At 42.2% G+C, this 22081-nt stretch overlaps 1 protein-coding gene across 2 annotated transcripts in view; it reads left to right on the forward strand.

Annotated features, from left to right (window-relative positions):
- ECEL1 (endothelin converting enzyme like 1) overlaps nt 1-22081 on the forward strand; it is a 108246-nt gene that overhangs the window by 25985 nt on the left and 60180 nt on the right. For both annotated transcript variants that reach the window (XM_044291347.1, XM_044291348.1), the window contains 3 exons: nt 16692-16760; nt 18275-18385; nt 18603-18695. In XM_044291347.1, the coding sequence (XP_044147282.1) occupies nt 16692-16760; nt 18275-18385; nt 18603-18695 (273 nt within the window). The remainder of the gene's footprint in view (nt 1-16691; nt 16761-18274; nt 18386-18602; nt 18696-22081) is intronic.

Here is a 22081-nt window from a genome sequence, read left to right on the forward strand (position 1 = left end):
GGAGCAGGCTTTTATTGCAAACCCAGATAGTGAGGGCCGGAGATTATGGGATGAGGCTCAGAGGAAGCTTAGTCTACACCTAACGGAATATACCCAGAAGAAGTTGTTATATCAACGGCGCTTGGTATTTGCTGATGGGGATAAGAACGGGAGTGCCTTGGCGTTCCTGGCTAGGACTGAGTCGCCACAAACGGTGGTCCCACATATCACCTGTGGGGACGGCTCGAGGGTACATCGGCCGGAGGACATATGTGAACAGTTTGTTCAATTCTATGCAGACCTGTATAGCTCCAAAATTAATTTGACCCCGGGTGAGATCCGATCCTTCCTTCAGACCATCCCCCTTACACCCTTGGCGGGAGCAGACAGTAAATCTTTAGGGGAAGTTATTGACGTGGAGGAGATTAAAGCTGCGATTGGAGATATGGCAGTGGGGAAATCACCTGGTCCGGATGGCTTCCCAGTGGAATGGTATAGATTGGATGTTGACCTACATTCTGCACGTCTACTGAAACTCCTTAACTATGCATATGACTCCGGTGGTTTGCCCGCATCCTTTGGAGAGGCTACCATTGTGGTGATTCATAAAACTGGGAAGTCTCCGGACCACTGTGCGTCGTATAGACCTATTTCCCTACTGAATACCGACGCCAAAATTTTAGCTAAGGTCTTGGCTAAGAGACTTAGTGGGGTAATCTTATCCATTATTGACCCTGACCAATCTGGCTTTATGCCTGGTAAGACAACTGATATTAACCTTAGGAGGCTGTTCACGAACTTGCAGGTCAGGCATGATAATGCGGGGTCAAGAGTCCTGGCTTCTCTCGATAATGAGAAGGCCTTTGACTCGGTAGAGTGGCATTTTATTTGGGAGACGATGTCCTGTCTTAATTTCCCTCCCTCTTTTATTAAATGGGTCCAACTATTGTATCAGGCGCCTACAGCGCGTATTAGAGTGAACGGCTTTCTTTCCCGACCCTTTAAGTTGTACAGAGGTACAAGGCAGGGTTGCCCCCTGTCTCCACTGCTGTTTGCCTTGATAATGGAGCCTCTTACTCAATTAATCAATAATAGCTCCTTGATAGAGGGATGGACGATAGCTGGGATACAAGAGAAGGTGTCGCTCTATGCGGACGACCTGTTGGTGTACCTGGCTGACCCTGGCCCCTCCTTGGAAACTCTGCTTGATGTGGTGAACGGATATGGTAGATTTTCAGGACTGCGAGTGAACTGGGCTAAATCCAGTCTCTGTATAGTGGATGTGGAGGAAGAGATTGATATCTCTCCGGTGTCTCCCCTGAAAGTGGTGGACAGTTTCCTTTATTTGGGGATTCAAATACATAGGGACCCTCGACAGTTTTGTCATCTGAATCTGAGGCCCACTATGGAATATGTCACACGTAAGTTGGAGGCCTGGGAAAATCTTCCCTTGACCTTAATAGGCAGGATCAACATTATTAAAATGGTATTGCTGCCTAAGTTATTGTATGTGTATAGGGCGGCTCCTGTGGGGATCCCCAAGTCCCATTTTGAAGTCTTAGATAAAACCGTGTCCCGATTCCTGTGGTGTCATCAGGCCCCAAGGATAGCAAGGAAAACGTTGAAAGCCTCTTATTTACAGGGGGGTTTGCAGCTCCCGGACTTGTATATTTACTATATAGCGACACGCCTGATGTACGCTTCCTGGTGGATCAGAGCGGATTCCAATAACCCAGCAGTGGTGCTGGAGGCAGCATTGGTCGGGTCGTATGAAGCCCTAACGAACCTGGTTTATAGGGGAGGCGGGGTTCTGGCCGGGGGGAGATATACGGAGGCTATGGTGACGGTTATAGAGGCCTGGACGAGATTTGTGGATACACATGCGGTTACTCAAGCAGGAGACATCTGGTCTCCGTATGTCCCTCTATGGCGCAATAAACACCTTCCTGAGCTTCTACACTTGCCAGATTTTGAATTTTGGCCTAGGAAAGGGCTTAAGTACTTGACACAGCTGTTCCAGGATGGGGTCTTTCGTTCTTTTGGGAGTCTACAGTCGGACTTCCTGTTACCCCAGACGAGTTTTTATCGTTTCCTCCAACTGAGACACGCTTGTGATAAGCAATTTCACTCTTTGACCCTGAGCTTGAAGTGCGGTCCTTTAGAATCGGTAGCTAGGAGGGAGCAACCGTATAAACCAATTTCCTCCTTCTATGGCGCAATCATAAAGTTGCAGGAGTCCCCTATCCGGCGATCATTTGTCAGGTGGTCGGCGGATATCCCAGAGTTGGAGGATTCTCATTTGGAGGAATGGCGTCTGGGGTGGAGGAAGTCTGTTATAAGCGCCCGCGATCAACTCATTCAGGCCAAATGGATACATAGGGTGTATCTGACCCCGATGCGGCTATACCAGATGAGGCAGATTCCGAGTCCTGGGTGCGACAGGTGTGGGGGGGATAGAGGATCCTTCTTTCACATGGTTTGGCAATGTCCGGCACTACAAATTTACTGGAAGGGAGTGTGCAATTTCATTAATGTTAAGTTGGGATTGCCAGGGATCTGTGACCCGATAGTGTGCGTTATGGGGCTGGTTTCTGATGTGACCCCATCCAAATATAGTAGAATACTGCTGCGACTTTTGATGTTTTATGGTAGGAAGATTATACTTCTAAACTGGAAACCTCCCAAGTGTCCCACGGTGGATCAGTGGGTGCAACTTATTAACAAAGATCTCCTGATGTACAAATTGACGTATGAAGCGAGGGGAGTCCCTGATCGTTTTGACAAAATATGGGGTGTGTGGGTGCAGGCGGAGGGCACGATTTGAGACCCATTACTGGTTGGGACTGCGCCGCCCAATTGTGTGGTTGTGTGTGTGGATGTGGAGTGAGTATGTACAGACCTCTTTTTTCCTTGTTTTTTTTGTACGGCAACAGCGATGCTCTGTAATTGGGATACAATTATGTCTTTTACTGCTGTACACTATATACCTGATGACATTGTCTGGTCGTGCTTACGTGTGTGACTATTATGTGGAGTTGTTTCCCCTTGGGAATGTTGTATAAATTGAAAAGTGTTAAATAAACGCTATAAAAAAAAAAAAGAAGAGTAGTGCTTTAAAACATAACCATACCTTTCTTGTGAAAATCCGGTCCTCTAATCCTGAAAAAAATGCTTCTTTTTATTTGCATGCACTTTTTTTGGTGCATTGTGGGTGGGACCACTGTTTGGTGCACCATTATCATCCACCATAGCACAGCCGAAGCACAGCGTCTCCTCCTCTTCTTCAGTTGACATTCCATGAGATGTTATAGCAGGTAGTGATGCCACAGGGAATGCCAGGTGCACCAAACAGAGTGGCCCCACCCACTATGCTCCAACAACCTTATTTGCATAAATACTTTAAGCAGAATTTCTCAGGCTTAGAGGTCCAGATTTTCCCAACGAAGGTATGGTTCTGGTGGTATGCTTACTTTGACATTGATTTTGGAGGTGACATACTCCCTTTAACACAACAAAAACCCATTCCAAAGTGCAATTAATGTATGTAGTAACTTGTATGGACAGTGTGATACATTGCAAGTGTTACAGGGTAGATCAGTCTTTTCTCAGGATACTACATTAGATGTTTCTCCACCTTGCAGTCTGGCACACCATTATTAGTGTACCCTCCTTGTGCATCTTGGGGAAATAGGGCTTTAACGTACAGTTTTTACAGAAGTAAAGATCATATATACTAAACAGTTCTTTCTTTGGCTACAGCAAATTCTGGTTTAGCAACATAATTACTGAATTTATGTGCTTATTTTAATGTTATTATGGGCTCAGGAGGCAAACGAATGGTAAATTGAGCAATATTTTACATTTTGGCATGGGTTTTGACCGTGGATGATGTGGATTAGGGATCACCATATTCCGCTTGGTAAGGCCACAGAAGAAGAAGTTTGAGAAGCCCTTAATACATATGTTCTTTTCTTTTATCTAGTGCAGGGTTGCACAACCTATGGCCCATGGGCCGCATACAGCCCAGAATGCCATATTGTGCACCCCCAGACCTGCTAGTTTGTCTGGTAGCTGCTCTAAGTGGTGCTCCTCTACCGAGGCGAGGTGAGGCGGCTGCCTTAAGCAGCGCCATCTAGTGGAAAGCAGGGGGCGGCGATTTAAAACAGTAGAATGACAGTGCAGTACTGTATGTGCTGGCGGAAAACCTGCCTCAGCGCACACAGGCACTGCTGCCGCCTGCACTATATGCCTGGGTAGTAGCGAGGGGGTGCAGACAGGGATGTGTCCTGAAGGGGTGCCAGAGCGGGTGACAGTCCTCCTTGTGCATGGACTTCAGACTCGCAAGACAGATCAGGGCACAGGCGGTGATCAGTTGTTCTGAACTACAAGACAGCTCAGTGCTTGCTGGGTAGACAGCAGCCTAGAAGAAAGCTCCTCCTCCCAGCCTGCTCCTGGCCAGAGGAGCCACACTGCTGTAAGAATTGCTAGTTAGAGCCCCCCTCCCCCACCCTTACAGTCTTAGGGCTCTTTCACACCTGCGTTCTTGTCTTCCGGCATAGAGTTACGTCGTCGGGGCTCTATGCCGGAAGAATCCTGATCAGGATTATCCCAATGTATTCTGAATGGAGAGAAATCTGTTCAGGATGCATCAGGATGTCTTCAGTTCAGGACCGGAACTTTTTTGGCCGGAGAAAATACTGCAGCATGCTGCGCTTTTTGCTCCGGCCAAAAATTCTGAACGCTTGCCGCAAGGCCGGATCCGGAATTAATGCCCATTGAAAGGCATTAATCCAGCCTTAAGCTAAACGTCGTTCCGGCGCATTGCCGGATCCGACGTTTAGCTTTTTCTGAATGGTTACCATGGCTGCCGGGATGCTAAAGTCCTGGCAGCCATGGTAAAGTGTAGCGGGGAGCGGGGGAGCAGCATACTTACCGTCCGTGCGGCTCCCGGGGCGCTCCAGGGTGACGTCAGGGCGTCCCAAGCGCATGGATCACGTGATCGCATGGGCACGTCATCCATGCGCATGGGGCGCTCTGACGTCACTCTGGAGCGCCCCGGGAGCCGCACGGATGGTAAGTATACCGCTCCCCCGCTCCCCGCTCCTACTATGGCAACCAGGACTTTAATAGCGTCCTCGGTGCCATAGTAACACTGAAAGCATTTTGAAGACGGATCCGTCTTCAAATGCTTTCAGTACACTTGCGTTTTTCCGGATCCGGCGTGTAATTCCGGCAAGTGGAGTACACGCCGGATCCGGAAAAACGCAAGTGTGAAAGAGGTCTTAGGGTACTTTCACACTTGCATTTTTCTTTTCCGGCATTGAGTTCCGTCACAGGGGCTCTATACTGGAAAATAACTGATCAGTTTTATCCCCATGCATTCTGAATGGAGAGTAATCCTTTCAGGATGCATCAGGATGTCTTCAGTTCAGTCTTTTTGACTGATCAGGCAAAAGATAAAACAGCAGCATGCTACGGTTTTATGCCCAAAAAACTGAACACTTGCCTGAATGCCGGATCCGCCATTTTTTTCCATAGGAATGTATTAGTGCGCAGACCGAAAAAAGTTGAAAAAAAATGCCGGATCCGTTTTGCCTGTTGACACTGGAAAGACTGATCTGGCATTTCAATGCATTTTTCTGACTGATCTGGCATTTTTCTGACTGATCAGGATCCTGATCAGTCTTACAAATGCCATCAGTTGGCATACGTTTTGCCGGCCCTGGCAGGCAGTCCCGGCGACGAAACTGCTTGCCGGATCACTCTGCCACAAGTGTGAAAGTAGCCTTATCCAGTAGCTGGTGTTTATGCAGCCAGACATTCCCAGGGTTGGTGTAAATGATGCAGCTGTGTAGTCAGGGCCGAGGTCGGAGAGGGAGGGTTGTCAGGCCATGCAGTGCTTACAGCAACAGTACAGGGTGCTCAGTCCTGCCTTGTGCCCACCCCTCTAGCTGCAGGACTGCCCTTCCACTGCATGATGGCGCCACAGGAATCCTGCATAAAAGTGTATTATGTGTGTGTGATGTGTAGTATGAAATAGTGTGTGTGTGATGTGTAGTATGTAATAGTGTGTGTGTGATGTGTAGTATGTAATAGTGTGTAATGTGTAGTATGTAATAGTGTGTGTGATGTGTAGTATGTAATAGTGTGTGTGATGCGTAGTATGTAATAGTGTGTGTGATGCGTAGTATGTAATAGTGTATGTGTAATGTGTAGTATGTAATAGTGTGTGTGATGCGTAGTATGTAATAGTGTGTAATGTGTAGTATGTAATAGTGTGTGTGTGATGTGTAGTATGTAATAGTGTGTGTGTGATGTGTAGTATGTAATAGTGTGTGTGATGTGTACTATGTAATAGTGTGTGTGATGTGTAATATGTAATAGTGTGTGTGTGATGTGTAGTATGTAATAGTGTGTGTGATGTGTAGTATGTAATAGTGTGTGTGATGCGTAGTATGTAATAGTGTGTGTGTAATGTGTAGTATGTAATAGTGTGTGTGATGCGTAGTATGTAATAGTGTGTAATGTGTAGTATGTAATAGTGTGTGTGTGATGTGTAGTATGTAATGGTGTGTGTGTGATGTGTAGTATGTAATAGTGTGTGTGATGTGTAGTATGTAATAGTGTGTGTGATGTGTAATATGTAATAGTGTGTGTGTGATGTGTAGTATGTAATAGTGTGTGTGTGATGTGTAGTATGTAATAGTGTGTGTGTGTGATGTGTAGTATGTAATAGTGTGTGTGTGTGTGTGTGTGTGTGTGTGATGTGTAGTATGTAATAGTGTGTGTGTGTGATGTGTAGTATGTAATAGTGTGTAATGTGTAGTATGTAATAGTGTGTGTGATGTGTAGTATGTAATAGTGTGTAATGTGTAGTATGTAATAGTGTGTGTGATGTGTAGTATGTAATAGTGTGCAATGTGTAGTATGTAATAGTGTGTGTGATGTGTAGTATGTAATAGTGTTTGTGATGTGTAGTATGTAATAGTGTGTGTGATGTGTAGTATGTAATAGTGTGTGATGTGTAGTATGTAATAGTGTGTGTGATGTGTAGAATGTAATAGTGTGTAATGTGTAGTATGTAATAGTGTGTGTGTGATGTGTAGTATGTAATAGTGTGTGTGTGATGTGTAGTATGTAATAGTGTGTGTGATGTGTAGTATGTATTAATGTGTAGTATGTAATAGTGTGTAATGTGTAGTATGTAATAGTGTGTAATATGTAGTATGTAATAGTGTGTAATATGTAGTATGTAATAGTGTGTGTGATGTGTAGTATGTAATAGTGTGTGTGTGTGTGATGTGTAGTATGTAATAATGTGTAATGTGTAGTATGTAATAGTGTGTGTGATGTGTAGTATGTAATAGTGTGTAATGTGTAGTATGTAATAGTGTGTGTGATGTGTAGTATGTAATAGTGTGTAATGTGTAGTATGTAATAGTGTGTGTGATGTGTAGTATGTAATAGTGTGTAATGTGTAGTATGTAATAGTGTGTGTGATATGTAGTATGTAATAGTGTGTGTGATGTGTAGTATGTAATAGTGTGTAATGTGTAGTATTTAATAGTGTCTGTGTGATGTGTAGTATGTAATAGTGTGTGTGTGTGATGTGTAGTATGTATTAATGTGTAATGTGTAGTATGTAATAGTGTGTAATGTGTAGTATGTAATAGTGTGTGTGTGTGTGTGTGATGTGTAGTATGTAATAGTGTGTGTGATGTGTAGTATGTAATAGTGTGTGTGTGTGATGTGTAGTATGTAAAAATGTGTAATGTGTAGTATGTAATAGTGTGTGTGTGATGTGTAGTATGTAATAATGTGTAATGTGTAGTATGTAATAATGTGTAATGTGTAGTATGTAATAGTGTGGGATGTGTAGTAAGTAATAGTGTGTGATGTGTAATATGTGCCTGTTTGAGATAATGTGTGTAGTACGTGCCTGTTTGAGATAATGTGTGTAGTATGTGCCTGTATGTAATAATGTGTGTTATATGTGCCTGAATGTACTTTTGTACAGTGTGTGGTGGCGTCAATGCCTGTAAACAATATACAGCAATTATTAAGATTGACCCCAATGTAGATTAAGAAAAGGGACTGATGGAAGCAGCAGAGAGCTGGACTCCATCAGTCCTATAGATCATCCACCACAACCATTCTAATGTGGACACTGGTGAAATAAAGAGAACCCTCCTCCGTTAGATTACTCTATATGCCTTAGATGCCTCAATCAGCATAGATTGGGACATTTAGAAATTAATAAGGAATGTCTGGTTTTATAAAAAAATAAAAAAATAAAATGCCAAAGAATAATACATTAATTATTATGTACCAATTAGATTATAGAGCTTTTATGTACTGGGCTAGAGGGGGGCCCACACTTCTCAAACAGTTTGGGACCCTTAATCCGCCCCTGGTGACAGCGCACCTTTACTCTTTGCACTGTCACAGGGTGCATCACTCCACCAAGAGGAAAGTATGCCGCTGTCCCAGAACAACTGATCAGCAGCACCCAAGCTAAAAGTATAAAAGGACTGAATGCTGCTGGGCAGTGCTATCAGTGAATGCCGGCTCTCCCTCCCTGCTGATGAATCCTCTTTTCTGTTGCTCGCTCCATTGGGGTGGGATGCTGCTTCTACTAGCAGCCAGGCAGCGCCTGCCCTTCTATCTCTGCCGTTATGCCTGCCCCTAGTTATGTCACTGACATGCCACATGACAATCTCACTGACCTGCCAGTAGTGGTCAGACTTCAATACTGCCAAAGAGTCTGGACCCCAGGGTACATGAAGTTGTGGCCAAACCACAAGGTACCATGGGCTTTATGAATAAAACTCAATCATGAACAAAGATTGCATCCGAAGCTGTATATATCCTTTAATGGTAGACCTGACGGAAGGGGTCAGATTGAGAATTTGGCACGGGGGGGGGAGGCGCAATTTCAATTTTTGCCTCAGGCAGCAGAAAGGCTTGGTGCACCCCTGGCTGCTCACATGTGTTTTCCATATTGGAGAGAAGAGAGGCAGATGTGTGGACGCAGAGACAGGTATTAATGTTGTGTGGTGGCTGTCTCTGGGACCCATAGATACTGTGAGAATGGGGTCTTTTCAGCACGGTGTGGGACTCAAGAAAGAATGTGGTCTTGCCAGCTGCTGTACATGTTCACTGTAGATTATGGAAGTAGTGAAACACTTGGCTATTTCAGTGGCTATTCTACCAACTCCCATTCTCCCAACAGGTGAGAGTCATGGATGTGGACATTCATAGGATATACTGTTGTTATGTTATTAATGTCTCAGAGAGTCCAACCCATTAATTTTAGTGCAGTCCTTGGTTCAATCTGACAATGTAGCAAGAGACATGAAAAGGTTATGCACCCTTGATCTAGTAGATCTACAGGACAAACAAACATAACAGCTTCGGGGCTACATTCTGGAGGCCGGGGACTACCTGAAAATGGCTGTGTACGGGAATAAATATACAGTACAGACCAAAAGTTTGGACACACCTTCTCATTTAAAGAGTTTTCTTTATTTTCATGACTATGAAAATTGTAGATTCACACTGAAGGCATCAAAACTATGAATTAACACGTGGAATTTTATACATAACAAAAAAGTGTGAAACAACTGAAAATATGTCATATTCTAGGTTCTTCAAAGTAGCCACCTTTTGCTTTGATTACTGCTTTGCACACTCTTGGCATTCTCTTGATGAGCTTCAAGAGGTAGTCACCTGAAATGGTCTTCCAACAGTCTTGAAGGAGTTCCCAGAGATGCTTAGCACTTGTTGGCCCTTTTTGCCTTCACTCTGCGGTCCAGCTCACCCCAAACCATCTCGATTGGGTTCAGGTCCGGTGACTGTGGAGGCCAGGTCATCTGGCGCAGCACCCCATCACTCTCCTTCATGGTCAAATAGCCCTTACACAGCCTGGAGGTGTGTTTGGGGCCATTGTCCTGTTGAAAAATAAATAATGGTCCAACTAAATGCAAACCGGATGGAATAGCATGACGCTGCAAGATGCTGTGGTAGCCATGCTGGTTCAGTATGCCTTCAATTTTGAATAAATCCCCAACAATGTCACCAGCAAAGCACCCCCACACCATCACACCTCCTCCTCCATGCTTCACGGTGGGAACCAGGCATGTAGAGTCCATCCATTCACCTTTTCTGCATCGCACAAAGACACGGTGGTTGGAACCAAAGATCTCAAATTTGGACTCATCAGACCAAAGCACAGATTTCCACTGGTCTAATGTCCATTCCTTGTGTTCTTTAGCCCAAACAAGTCTCTTTTGCTTGTTGCCTGTCCTTAGCAGTGGTTTCCTAGCAGATATTCTACTATGAAGGCCTGATTCACACAGTCTCCTCTTAACAGTTGTTCTAGAGATGTGTCTGCTGCTAGAACTCTGTGTGGCATTGACCTGGTCTCTAATCTGAGCTGCTGTTAACCTGCGATTTCTGAGGCTGGTGACTCGGATGAACTTATCCTCCGCAGCAGAGGTGACTCTTGGTCTTCCTTTCCTGGGGTGGTCCGCATGTGAGCCAGTTTCTTTGTAGCGCTTGATGGTTTTTGTGACTGCACTTGGGGACACTTTCAAAGTTTTCCCAATTTTTCGGACTGACTGACCTTCATTTCTTAAAGTAATGATGGCCACTCGTTTTTCTTTACTTAGCTGCTTTTTTCTTGCCATAATACAAATTCTAACAGACGCACAACGCAACTGATGGTCCCAACCCCATTTATAAGGCAAGAAATCCCACTTATTAAACCTGACAGGGCACACCTGTGAAGTGAAAACCATTTCAGGTGACTACCTCTTGAAGCTCATCAAGAGAATGCCAAGAGTGTGCAAAGCAGTAATCAAAGCAAAAGGTGGCTACTTTGAAGAACCTAGAATATGACATATTTTCAGTTGTTTCACACTTTTTTGTTATGTATATAATTCCACATGTGTTAATTCATAGTTTTGATGCCTTCAGTGTGAATCTACAATTTTCATAGTCATGAAAATAAAGAAAACTCTTTGAAGGAGAAGGTGTGTCCAAACTTTTGGTCTGTACTGTATATCCAAAAGTGATCTATGGCTATAGATCACACTGGGGGGAAATCGTAAACTAAGATCAACAATGAATTCTAAAACAAAAGGGGTGCTCCTTTCTAGATAATGCTTGAAACCCTCTGACGATATGAGATTTAGTCACTTTATTCAGCTATCTCAGGCACTCGAATAGAGAATGAAAGAAGTGGCAAATCGCATGCTTTACCACAGGTCCATTCATCAGGGGGACTTGGGACCCCCATTCTCAGTGGGGGTCCCAGTGGTCAAACTCCTACTGATCAGACACATACCCTATCCTGTGGTTGATGAGTAAGTTTAATACTTTAAGCCCTTTAAGTTCACGTAGTAAAAGTGTCAGACTGGGGTTCCTTTGAAATTATTCTTGGAGCCCAATCCCGATGTCATCAATAAAGTCTAATACTTTTAAAACCAAGAAATAGACCCTACTGGTGAGTGATCAGCTCCAAATTCAATGTTTCTTCTGGACTTCTGAGGCTCACTGTAGCTTCAGACATTGGACCCACTAGAGGACGCTCTGGTACTCCGGTGGGCAGGGGTGAGCTGAGAACTTAAAGTGTCTCTCTCGAAAAAAGCCTAAAAGTGGCCTCATGTCGTAGACGTGTCCAAATTGACAGAAGGCGGGGCAAAAGAAGTAGTTAGGTCCAGGAATACCTTAAAGCAGCACAAAATCATCATAACCAAATGCCACAGTGCAGCACACAGTACTGCTGCAGAGGCAACTGTATAACCGTCCTGAGGATGGCAAAACAGTTGAATTCAGGAGGGGACCTAAGTACCTGATGCTTCTAGCATTAATTTTTGCTGAGAATTTAAGATTGTTATGTACCTGACTGGTGGCCATGAGGAGAGCTTGGGCAGACCCCTCGGCATCAGCCCACTTGGAGATATCCCTGTACGGTCTATGGCCAGTCCATCCCTTCTGGTAGGCCAGTAACCAACCCTGCTTAGTAATAACAATTGTCAATTAGAATGTGATTTTTCTTAGTTGTGTCACCCTATTTTGCAGTGAAGCCATCTACTGCATTTGTAAGAGGCTACGACTATAGCTAATGTATTCTGAAAACATTGTAACAATAGTATTATGACTATAAAGCATAAGGAATAAAAAAGTATGAATGATTGGCAATGCATGAAGAAACTATAAAACGTCCTACTGAAAAATATTGTTGAGTCACCAGTGCCCATGTGCCACTCTAACCTAGGCACCAATATATAGCTACACTGCTAGCAGATATTACAGGGTTAAGTGCCGACAGTATGACTGTCACAGCAATGATGTATTGATTTTTCTTGCAGATATAATTTGTGAGGTCAATACTCTGTCCCCAGAATTAGTTTAAGCGAGATGTTCCTCCCCATCACTACAAATGTCACATACTGGACTTACTGGAATTTTCAGGGAGGACGTACTTCCCAGCTGAAAGCTTTTCTGTGTGATGCAGATCCAATGTTAAAACATGAGCATCTACATTTCCCAATGACAAGAAAATGCATGCAGTGTCAGCCATTAGAGTGCCTCATTTGTAAGAGGGATGTGATGAGGTGTAACCCAGATTAATGTCCTGCAGTTTCTTTCAGGGGACGTCTGTCCAGGGTACATTGTTAACTATATAAATACAGTTTAGAAATCATAGAATTTAGTTTTTTAGTTTATTAAATCTGTTAGTTTCCAAATTCTTGTGAGACTGTGATATTCAAACTCTTCACTAAATATATTTAGTTTGTTTTTTAGGTATCTAAAATACAGTATAGTATCCAAGTAGCAAGGCAGCACACCGGTCTTGGTGAAAAAAAAGTGGATCTTTTATTCCAGCCCAATGCAACGTTTCAGCTCTTCAATGGAGCCTTTGTCAAACCATTAAAGAGCTGAAACGTTGCATTGGGCTGAAATAAAAGATCCACTTTTTTTTTTCACCAAGACCGGTGTGCTGCCTTGCTACTTGGCTACTATACTGTATTTTAGATACCTAAAAAAAAAACTAAATATATCTACTTGGATACTGTTATTTGAGGATTTTGTCTACACAGATTTTGCACCTGGCACCTTGTGGAGTGCTGCTATTTCCTTACTTTGGTTTGTAATATACAGTATATAAATATATACATAATAAGCTCTGTGTCCACCACACTGACCTGCTGAGTAAATTCTGAAAAAGGTGTTGTAAATGAAGAAACAACCATGGAAACTGGCTCATCTCTTCCCGCTCCAGGATGTGAGAAGGGAGGAGGAAAGTCTAGTAAAGCCAATTCAGAGGGGGGTTTTGGCAAGCTCCCCGAAGGTCACCATGACCTTCAGAATCACTTTATAGATTATCTTTTTTCATACTGTATAATTTGTCCTAATGTCTTGGCTGGCTTCCCTCGTACGCTCAGGCCAAGTAGCAAAGAAGAGAAAAAGGAAGAGGGAAAGAATTTCAGTTTGTGAGAGGAATGGTAAGAGAGAGTAACAATGACAGAGAAACTAACTGTGCAAGAAATCACCATTCAACCAGTACATGTGCTATTACATGGACCACATTCTACTGCCATCCTAGTAGCATATTATGGTAACTGATAACTGTGCATTATACTGCAGGCCCGCAACAATTGCCTGCACAAACACAATCACTTTCCTCAACCCGCTGTTTAGTGATGATATTTGATCTTTAGGCCACCTTCACATGATTAGTGTTTGGTCATTATCTGTAAGTGAAATCCATGACTAGAACCTGTGGCTATTCTGTATTTTGGATCCACTCCTGCTTTTGGGTTAATAATACTAATGAAAAACAGTGACCAGATACTGACCATGTGAAAGTGGCCTTATTGTAAGAAATATATAGCTTTTACGCATGAGCTGTAGTCAAATTATGGATGCATTAGGTTGCATCCATCAAAATGGCTTGACTTTAAGGCCAGCAATATCATGTGTGCAAATATCCTTCTTCCACAGTTGCTGTGTCAACTGCTATCCAAATACACTATTAGGCAGTTCCATGGAGTATGTAGGATCTAGATAAGAAGTGTTACAGCGCAGGAACAGTTAGCAGTGAGCCGTGGGCAGACTAGATGGGCCAAATGGTTCTTATCTGCTGACACATTCTATGTTTCTATCTCAATCAGCGCGCCGGTACCGGCCCCCCTTTTTCAACTAGTTAGCGGTACTGAGTAGCAGAAAAGCAACATGCATAAGAGATAAAGAAATATAAAAACCATGTGACACAGCTGATAGTTTTAAACACTTTTAATTTTTCTTTTGGATATTTTTAACAATGGATTTATTAAATGTTATATTTTAGTAACTGGAACATGAAATAATAGGGCATTATTGGTCTTATGGACCATTTGTAAATATATAAATTTAAAAGGAGCCTGCACATGTGCCAAGGGCCAGAATAGAAATTGGTACTTGAACTCAAATGACCCCTACTACAATAACATGTAAGACTTGGGTTATTTTGGAAAGTCTATTGGTTATCTAGACAGCTGGCCCAGCAAGGCCCATAGACTTCAAAAAAGAGCGCCACCTATCACATGCTTGACCATCTCCCCACCTTTTCTCATCACCAAATTGCCATTATGGAGAGCAGGCGTTGAAACACCCCAAGGTCCCAAGATGATGGAGAACCCAAGCACAGGCCCTCATGATAATATGACCCTGGATGTAGGCAATCATTTCTTTCACCATGCCTTCCAAATGTGGAAATAAGATTATAATTGAGCTTATTAAAATGCTTTTTAAAATGATACAGTGCCAACATTCATATCAGAAAGAGAATGATATAATAGTGTACAGTGTGCATCAGTAAAATAAAATCCCACAACAATAACTGCTATAGTTGTGCTATAGACCTTTGTGGAATTCAGAAAGAGCCTACAAAATATTCCGCACACTGAACAGTCACCAAACCAGCTTTTCTCTTCCTGTGGTTTTCCTATAAGACTTTTCTGTCTGGACACTAACTTTAATATCTTAGCTTCTTTTTAAGATTTTTTTTTTATTGCTGCTGGTAATTTCTTTTTCAAACTGCTGCTGTTCAAGACTCCCCACTGTTTGCAAAGCATTCTGGGTCAATTAGGCACCAGCAGGGAAATATGAGAAGTAGCAGCAGGAGAAGGAAAAGAACAGCCCAAATTTCAACCACAAAGTATTTGCTCAGGAGAAGTTTATGGGAGAATCTGCAGTGGTTCAACTCTAGTTACAATTTATTCATCTATATTTAAGACTGAATTATAAAAGGGAATATTTCATGACATCATATATTTGCAGATTTTACCTAGTAATACAGTACTGTGATGTACAAAATAATGATTCATAGTCCAAGAGTAGTAAATATATGGAATTCTCTCAATCAATTTAACCAAGCAACAGTAACGTTCATAAAATATGATATTATGTTAGGTTATACATTTATACATCCATTAAACGGGTTGTCCAGGTTAAGAGCTGAACCCGGACATACCCATATTTTCACCCAGGCAGCCCTCTGGTGTTAGCATCAGAGCATTTCATGCTTCGATGCTCTCCCTTGCCCTACGCAGGATCGCGGAGGGCAAGGGCTTTTATATTTACAATAAGACACTGCCGGGCGGAGGCTTCCACAGGGCAGTGTGTTCAGTGAAGTCACCGGCTCTGATGGGCTGGCTTTAGCGCTGCCCTAGCCATTTTACAGGCTAGGACAACGCTAAAGTCCGCCCATTAGTGCCGGTGACGTCTCCTGAAAATGCCTTTGCCCTGTGCAATTCAGAGGGGCTGCCTGGGTGAAAATATGAGTATGTCCGCGTTGAGCTCTGAACCTGGACAACCCCTTTGAAGGGATATTCTGGTTTTGGCAAGTTATCCCCTATCCACAGGAAAAGGTAGATAGTGGGGTTGCTACTGCTGGGACCCTCGCCCATCACAAAAAGGTGGACCCTGTTTTCATAGTATGTGTTGCGCTTTATGGTTTTTATGTTTTTTTTTTATTTACTGACATGTATTACCATTTGCTCATTTGTGGTATATATTTTTACAAAAGTGCAGCCATATTTATTGTCACCTTGAAATTAATTTAACACCAAGTGGCAGTTTTACCATAGGTTGCCCAGAAGCTTCTTCAAATGTTATAAACAATATGGCTGCTCTGCACTGCAGCCTCTTCAGTGTTTGCATCGCTCTGTGTGATGTTCTTACTCAGAATACCACATTTTTCATGGTGTCCGTACTCGGAATGTCATATTTTTCATGGTGTTCGTACTCAGAATGCCATATTTTTCATTGCTGCATTGCAGCATTAGGGCTCATGCACACAATATTTTTTTTTGTCCACATCCTATGTGAACCCATTTACTTCAATGTCCGTTACATGGCACCCGCAAAAAAATAAAACAAGTACTATACTTGTCCGCTTTATGGACAAGGATAGGACTGTTCTATACAGTAGATGGCAGGACGTTCCGTGGAATGCACACGGACAGTATCCATGTTTTGCAGACCACAAAAATGACTACTGCCGTGTGCATGAGCTATTACTCGCTCCAACTAAAGGGCTTCCACCTATCTAATATTCATCGCCTGTCCTGAGGATAGACAATCAGTGTTAGAAAGCTGGATATACCCTTCAAGCCTCTAAAAGTATTGTCCATAATTTTGCTTCTTGATTCTTTAATTTACAGATTGATCAAGATGGCCTGACTCTTCCAGAGAGAACTCTCTACCTGGGACAGGATGAAGACAGTGAAAAGGTATAAGACTGATAAGCAGCATTATGTTTGTAACATGTTTCAAAAAGATGTTAACTTGAAATTAATGTTAAATGTAAAATTAACAAGCACATAAATGTCTAATTGTAAATTGTGATGATCTCTGTACGGCTTTGTGGTATGTGTTGGTGTTATAAGAGAAGTATTTTCTTCTAATAATCACCATCATGAATGATTGGTGGTGGTTTCCCAAGATCCAACAGACATTTCCGGGAGGAGTCTTCCAGCCAACTGAAAATGTAAATCTTTCTACGAGACAGTCGTGGAACTAATAGCGATGCAATCTTTCGCAAATATTCCCACTTTACCATAGGCCAGTTTAGTTTTGTTCCAATTCTTTCAAATATTTTTTATTCTGAGCAAATACTATACGGTAGTTCAGTTGGCTAGAGAGTGTAATATGCATGCTCTGCCACTAGTGTAATATTTACGTTGTAAGGACCTCTCCCCTTTTATCTCTTTGTTCTTTTGTTTTGCATTCTTGTCATTTTGCTTCCTTATTACTTCCCCAATTGTAAAGCGCTGGCGCTGCAGAATATGTTGGTACTATATTAATCACAAATTCTAATGAATGTTGTACATAATAATACTAATATTTTACAGGTGTGGTTTGATAAGTTTAGGTGTAGGTTTATATCGATTATTAGTCACTGGAAAAGATTAGCCTACTTAAAACTTAAAACCTAACTTTTATGATTATAAAATCATAATCATAAAAGTTAAGTTTTAAGTAGGCTAATAATTTCCAGTGACTGATAACATTATAATACTAACTACACACATTACTATATACTTAAAAGACTTCTTTGGAAATAATCAGTTTTAAGCAAGTGCCTGCAGCCTGCCTCTCTAAACAAAAATCTCATACTTACTTGCTCCCCACTACTCCAGTCTTCGAACTGCCACCGCTGTGTCCATGTGCCAGTCCCTACAGTGTTTAAATCCAGCACTGCATGGGCATGGTCACATGCTCCACTGCAGCCAATAACTGGCTTCAGTGGTCACATGACCAAAAGCAGCACATCCCCTCTGAAGTCAGACATTGGCTGCAGTGGAGCATGTGATCATGCCCATGCTGTGCCTGATGTACACACTGCAGGGACCGGAATATGGACACAGCGGAGACAGAGTGGAGGAGCAGGCGAAGAGCAGGTAAGTATGAATCTTCTGTTTACAAAGGCAGGCTGCAGGCACTTGTTAAAAACTATTTCTGAAGAACCTCTTTAAGCTTGTCTGCAGTGGGGTTCCATTAGAAGTTGACGATGAAGGACAAAATACTTCTGCATGCAACGCTATTTTGTCTGGTAGGATGACAAACACCTTAAAGGAACTCCAACAAACCTCATTATAGTCATTGATGTCCATCATATGCCGCCATATCCATTTTTACTGTTTCTCTGTTTCTACACTGGAACAGAAAAAAACTGAAAATGTGCCTCAGGTGTGAACCTAGCCTTACAATGCAGACGTGACCAAAGTTTTATTTTATTCTCTAGATTTTGGTAGCTTATACAGAGTTCATGCAGAAGATCCTAAGCCTCCTGGGTGTTGAGAATGTGCAGAAAAAGGCCCAGGAAATTCTGCTACTAGAACAAGATCTTGCCAATGTAAGTGTTTGCGCCAAAATCATTATGACTTCAAGCTATAATCCTTCAAATAATGTAAGCTGCTTAGATACAGTATATGTATATCATCAGATGAAAATCAAAGTCTTCTTCTAATGGCTAATTATAGCATAAAAAGTGTCATTTCTACCAGTCACTCTTAACAATTATTGAACAAGGCCATGTGATCCATTGTCATAAAATTTTTTCCACCTTTAAGATCACAATCTCAGAATTTGATGACGTCCGGCGAGATATAAGCACTATGTACAACAAGGTCACCATATCTCAACTGCAGCAAATCGCGCCATATGTGAGTATGATTTCTGCCTGATGGGAGTGTGAAAGAACATAGTACTGAGTGAGTCCAAATGAATTGGTCTTGCTGTAACCAGGGTTTTGTAAAGGGATTTTTTTATAATTATTTTCAAGGATAAGTTGTTCATACGCAAAAGATAGCTCATGGTCAAGTCTCTCATGGCTTTGTCTCCCGACTCCCCCATAAACATGCATAGTCAGATGTGCAGAGCGTCTATGTTTATTACAGTAAAGAAGAACAAGCTGCTGCCAGAAAAGCATAAAGACTCTTCAAGACTTTCTACTCTGTCTGCCCCATGGATGTGCTGTTTGAACTAGAAGTAGCTAAAAAGAATTATAACAGTATTGTGTGTAGAGTGTGTACAGCAGGGGGCGCACTGAGATGAAAGTCTGTATGGCACAACTTCAGCCAATAGCTGCTGAGCATTGAATAATGCCAAAGAGGGGCATCATTTTTGCAATCCAGTAAAGTCCATTAACATACAACCATATTTATTGTTATTTTCCGTGATGTTAAGAACCTATAATGTACAGAGTAATGTGTAAGCTTGGATTTGAGGGATACGATTTGTAGTTCTGGTATGTTAAATGAACTGGGTGGCTCCATTTTCCAGATTATTTTAATAATTCAGAAAAGTTACCCAGAGTTTTCCATTGTTTTATTTATTAAAGTGGACCTCTCTGATTGTAAAGTGAATGCAATTTAATGCTCACTGTTCTTCAAACAACCGGTGTGCGGCTGAGATTGATTTCACTCCATTATACTTTTCTGAGTGTTCCACTTTCAATATCTTCAATAAAAATATGATGAAAAAATCCAGCTCTTAAACAACAGGGGACACTTTTATTGATGCGGTAAAAACTTTCCAATCCTCATAGGCAAGAATACAGTCTACGCGTTTCGGACCTTCATATTTCAGTCCTTAATCATGACATGGATAACACATACTAAGCAGCCACTAATATACTCCTCCCACACCAATCCGTGGGGGTTGAGGAATCACATGATTGTTAACTCCTTAGTAGGATCAGAACAAACATTATACTAAAAAAAAGCTCACTCACATACTAATAAAATCAAAAAACAAAAGAAAAGAAAACTGTTACTTTGCAATATGGTAAAGAGATACTTAATTGTATTGTAAGATCAAGTCTTGTCCTTTATTTAAACCTGCTGGAATGCAAGTGTTAGGTCGGAACATCCAGAAAGCCTCTCTATTAAGGAGCTTCCTTCGATGGTCCCCACCTCGTAAGGGAGCTGTAACCCTTTCAATGCCTAGCACCTTTAAAGCAGAGAAATCTCCTCCATGTTCTAGGGCAAAATGCAGACTAACAGCAGAGACGTTTCTAGTTTTAAAATGCGGTATGTCAGCAATGTGTTTATTTTATTGGATAACCAGGTTGGTTGTGTCCTGGGACCCTCCATATAGAGACTTGGGCTTAGTAGGTTTCCCAGTGTTGGCGCCCGTCACCTGATAACATCTTTGGGGGATAAAGCCTGTGCTCCAATCTCCCCTTGACTTTATTGTATTCCCTGTTAAATGTGCACACCTCAGTGCAATTACGTCTGATACGAATCATTTCCCCTTTAGGAATATTACGGGCAACATGTGGGGGATGACACGAAGTTGCCAACAAAATTGTGTTACCTGCTGTGTCCTTCCTATAAGAAGAGGCATGGATGCCTGACATACCAGCATCGCCCCTAAGGGACAAATCCCAAAATTGGACACACTCAGTGTCATATTGACAGTCAAAGGAGATGGCATCTAGACATTGGTTGAGGTAGGCAAAAAAGGTTGGTATGGCCGCCACATCGCCAGACCAAATAAACAACAGGTCGTCGATGTAACGGCCATACCACCGTTTAGACTCAGAGAAAGGATTAGTGTCAGAAAAAAGAAACCGTTTCTCCCACCACGCCATAAAAATCATAGCGATAGATGGGGAGAATTTGGCATTGACACTCCTGACATTTGCAAATAAAAAATGTTATTGAACATAAAAAAGTTATGCTCTAGGAGAAATTTTGTCACCATTTTAACATATTCCTGTAATACTGGAGTATAGTCGCTATATGTATGCAAAAACCATCGAAGGGCCATAAGAGCCATACTATGTGGAATGTTAGTATATAAGGACACCACATCCGACGTAATCCAGGAATAGGTATCCTTCCATACAAAACTGTCAAATGCCTGTAGTACAGACCTGGTGGCCCTAATATATCCAGGAATATCTTCAACAAGGGGCTGGAGAAGCGAGTCAACCCATTCATATAGTCTTTCTGAAAACGATCCTATCCCCGCCACAATGGGTCTCATGGGCAGGGGAAATAAATTTTTGTGGATTTTGCGCAATGCATGAAAGATGGAAATGATAGGAAATTGTACATAAATATATTCCACTTCCTTCTGACTGATGACTCCAAACCCCTGCTCAACATATGTGACAATTTCTCTTGAAATAACAGCAAAGGATTTCCATTGAGTACAGTGTACACAGTGTACACTTGATTTTTGTATAAGAGGCTATCGAGCAGCACCACAGCCCCCCCCCCCCTTGTCGGCCTGCTTTACAGTCAGGTCCTGTCTCAGTTTAAATTGTTTTACCGCCTTACATTCACCTGGGGACATATTATGCCTTGTTTTAGGAGTTGGGTGAGCACCATCAGGATTTTTGATGATGTTTTCCTGTAATAAGCTGAGGTCAGGGGTTTGGAGTTGGGAGTCATCAGTCAGAAGGAAGTGGATTATATTTATGTACAATTTCTTATTATTTCCATCTTTCATGCATTGTTCAATAACATTTTTTATTTGCAAAGGTCAGGGGTGTCAATGGGAGCCAAATTCTCCCCATCTATCGCTATCATTTTTATGGCGTCGTAGGAGAAACGGTTTCTTTTTTCTGACACTAATCCTTTCTCTGAGTCTATGAGGTGGTATGGCCGCTACATCAACGACCTGTTGTTAATTTGGTCTGGCGATGTGGCGGCCATACCAACCTTTTTTGCCTACCTCAACCAATGTCTAGATGCCATCTCCAATTTTGTTGGCAACTTCGTGTCATCCCCCACATGTTATCCGTAATATTCCTAAAGGGGAAATGATTCGTATCAGACGTAATTGCACTGAGGTGTGCACATTTAACAGGGAATACAATAAAGTCAAGGGGAGATTGGAGCACAGGCTTTATCCCCCAAAGATGTTATCAGGTCAAAGGGACTTGGTGCTGTCATTGGACAGAAAAGCTCAGATTTTTCCTGACAGCACATATCGATCTAAAGGAAACGGCAGCGTTCTTTCCAGTGACAGTGCCATTATGTTCTCCACGGTCTACAGTAAGGAGTATAGGGACATATGCCATATTATCAAAAAACAT

The sequence above is a fragment of the Bufo gargarizans genome, chromosome 4 (assembly GCF_014858855.1).
Source record: "Bufo gargarizans isolate SCDJY-AF-19 chromosome 4, ASM1485885v1, whole genome shotgun sequence".
In the NCBI taxonomy this organism is placed as follows: domain Eukaryota; kingdom Metazoa; phylum Chordata; class Amphibia; order Anura; family Bufonidae; genus Bufo; species Bufo gargarizans.